Raw genomic sequence first — 1,715 nt, 5'->3', positions numbered from 1 at the left:
CCTTTTTTTTTTTTTTTTTGCTAATAATAGCAATCCCCAGCGCACGGGCCCTTTCCCTCCTAGTGTCCCAAACCAAAGGCGCGTCTGCAAAGGCTTCCACACGGCCTCAGCGGGTGCAAACGGGGGCAGCACCGCCGCAACGCCCCGAGCAAAGTTCACCATTACCAAGCACAGGAGCAGAGAACCATTTAAACACAGCTTAAAAWATATATATATATATAGAAACCAACGAGGCTTGCACAAGCCGGGCTGCTGCCCCGGCGCTGCCCATGGCCATTCCCAAAGGAACCAGGCGGGCGCACGCACCTTGTTGCCGTTGTTGTACATGGCGACGAGGCAGTGCAGGTGGAAGACGTGCCCGCAGCGGGCCAGCTKGCCCACGAGCTCGGGCTTGGCGGGCGGCTGCGGGCCCTTGTAGCCCGAGGGCGCCGAGAGGCGCTCCATGCAGATGGTGCAGTCCTGCGGGCACGGCGCGGAGGGCGGCGCGTGAGGCGCGGCGCCGGGACGCGGAGCGGTGCCCGCGGGCAGCCCCGCCGCCCTCACCTCGTCCGGCGGGTGCCGCACCTTCTGCAGGTACTTTTTGAGGACCTCCTCCGGGGTTTTGCCTGCGGCGGGGAGACAAGGCGGCGTGGGCGCGCGGGAAGGTGGGGCCGCGGGCCCGGCGCCGGTGCCGCGACGCGGCGGCGCTCACCCTTCTTGGCCTGCTTCTTGGTGGTCTTGCGGCACGTGTGCGAGAGGCCGGGGATGGCCTGGATGTCGCTCTTGCTGACGGGCGGCGGGTGCAGCACCAGCTTGGGGGGCCGCGTGAGGCACACGGGCAGCCCCGCGGCGCTCATGAGGATGCCCGTGATGCCTGCGGGYGAGGGGCCCTGCTCAGCGCCCGCGGCCCCCCGCGCCCCAGCGCGCCCCCCGGCCCGGCCGGCCTCACCTGCCAGCGCCGGGTTCACGGGGCTGGAGCCGCTCAGGTTCTTCACGGGCACCGTGGGGACCCTGCGGCAGAGCGAGGGGCGGCGCTCGCGGCTCTTCCCGGCACAAAGGCGGCGGGAAGAGCCCCCTCGGCAGCCGGGGTCACGCCGCGGGGCCGGGGGCCGCACAATAGTTGCCCGAGCGACAGACCGGGAAAGGGAGAATTCCCTAATCTAGCGGCGGGCCCCTCAGGAAAGGGAAAAAAAGGCAGCCTTTTCTTTGGCTCTTTGGAACCCCCGCCTGCCTCTCCCAACTATTCATGGCCTCTTTTTGTCCGCGCCCGCTTTTCTTCCCCCCTCCTCCCTCGCTGCCCGCCACGGGCCCCGGCGCTCCGGCTGCTTCCTCCCACCCCAGGCCTCTGCTCCATGGGAAAGTTTCCCGGCGGGGTCAGGGGGCCGGGGGGAGGACGGCGGAGGAAAGGGGCCAGGCGGCGACAGAAGGCGGGCGGCGGGAGCCAGACAAAGGGGAGAAAGGGGCTGATGCAGCGGAGCCCCCGTCCCCTCCCCTGCCCAGCACRAAGTGGCCCCGGGGCGGGGGGAGCAGGGGGGGATTCCTTCACGGCCTCAATAGCCTCGGCCTCAATAGCCTTTCGGGAGGCCCCTGGGGACGCAGGAGGCGGCACCAGCGCCGCTCGCACTCACCCTGCCGCGATGAGCACCCGCGACTGGGCGATGGCCAAGCGCTGCAGGTGGCCGCGGCTCAGGGTGCCGAGGCCCTGGCGCGGCGGTGCCGGCGGCCCCTTGGTGTCA

General features: G+C 69.7%; 1 protein-coding gene across 1 annotated transcript in view; it reads right to left on the bottom strand.

Annotated features, from left to right (window-relative positions):
- DTX4 (deltex E3 ubiquitin ligase 4) overlaps positions 1-1,714 on the bottom strand; it is a gene marked incomplete at its 5' end in the record, with an annotated part of 3,604 nt that extends 1,890 nt beyond the window's left edge. The window contains 5 exons of the mRNA XM_026040242.1: positions 307-459; positions 544-605; positions 692-853; positions 929-990; positions 1,608-1,714. Coding sequence (XP_025896027.1) covers positions 307-459; positions 544-605; positions 692-853; positions 929-990; positions 1,608-1,714 — 546 coding nt within the window. The remainder of the gene's footprint in view (positions 1-306; positions 460-543; positions 606-691; positions 854-928; positions 991-1,607) is intronic.
- Position 1,715: the final 1 nt, after the last annotated feature.

Source organism: Nothoprocta perdicaria, unplaced genomic scaffold (genome assembly GCF_003342845.1).
Source record: "Nothoprocta perdicaria isolate Ctin4 unplaced genomic scaffold, notPer1 scaffold_251, whole genome shotgun sequence".
NCBI lineage: Eukaryota > Metazoa > Chordata > Aves > Tinamiformes > Tinamidae > Nothoprocta > Nothoprocta perdicaria.
The sequence above is the reverse complement of the archived record's forward strand: the minus strand, read 5'-3'. Positions and strand labels throughout refer to the sequence as shown.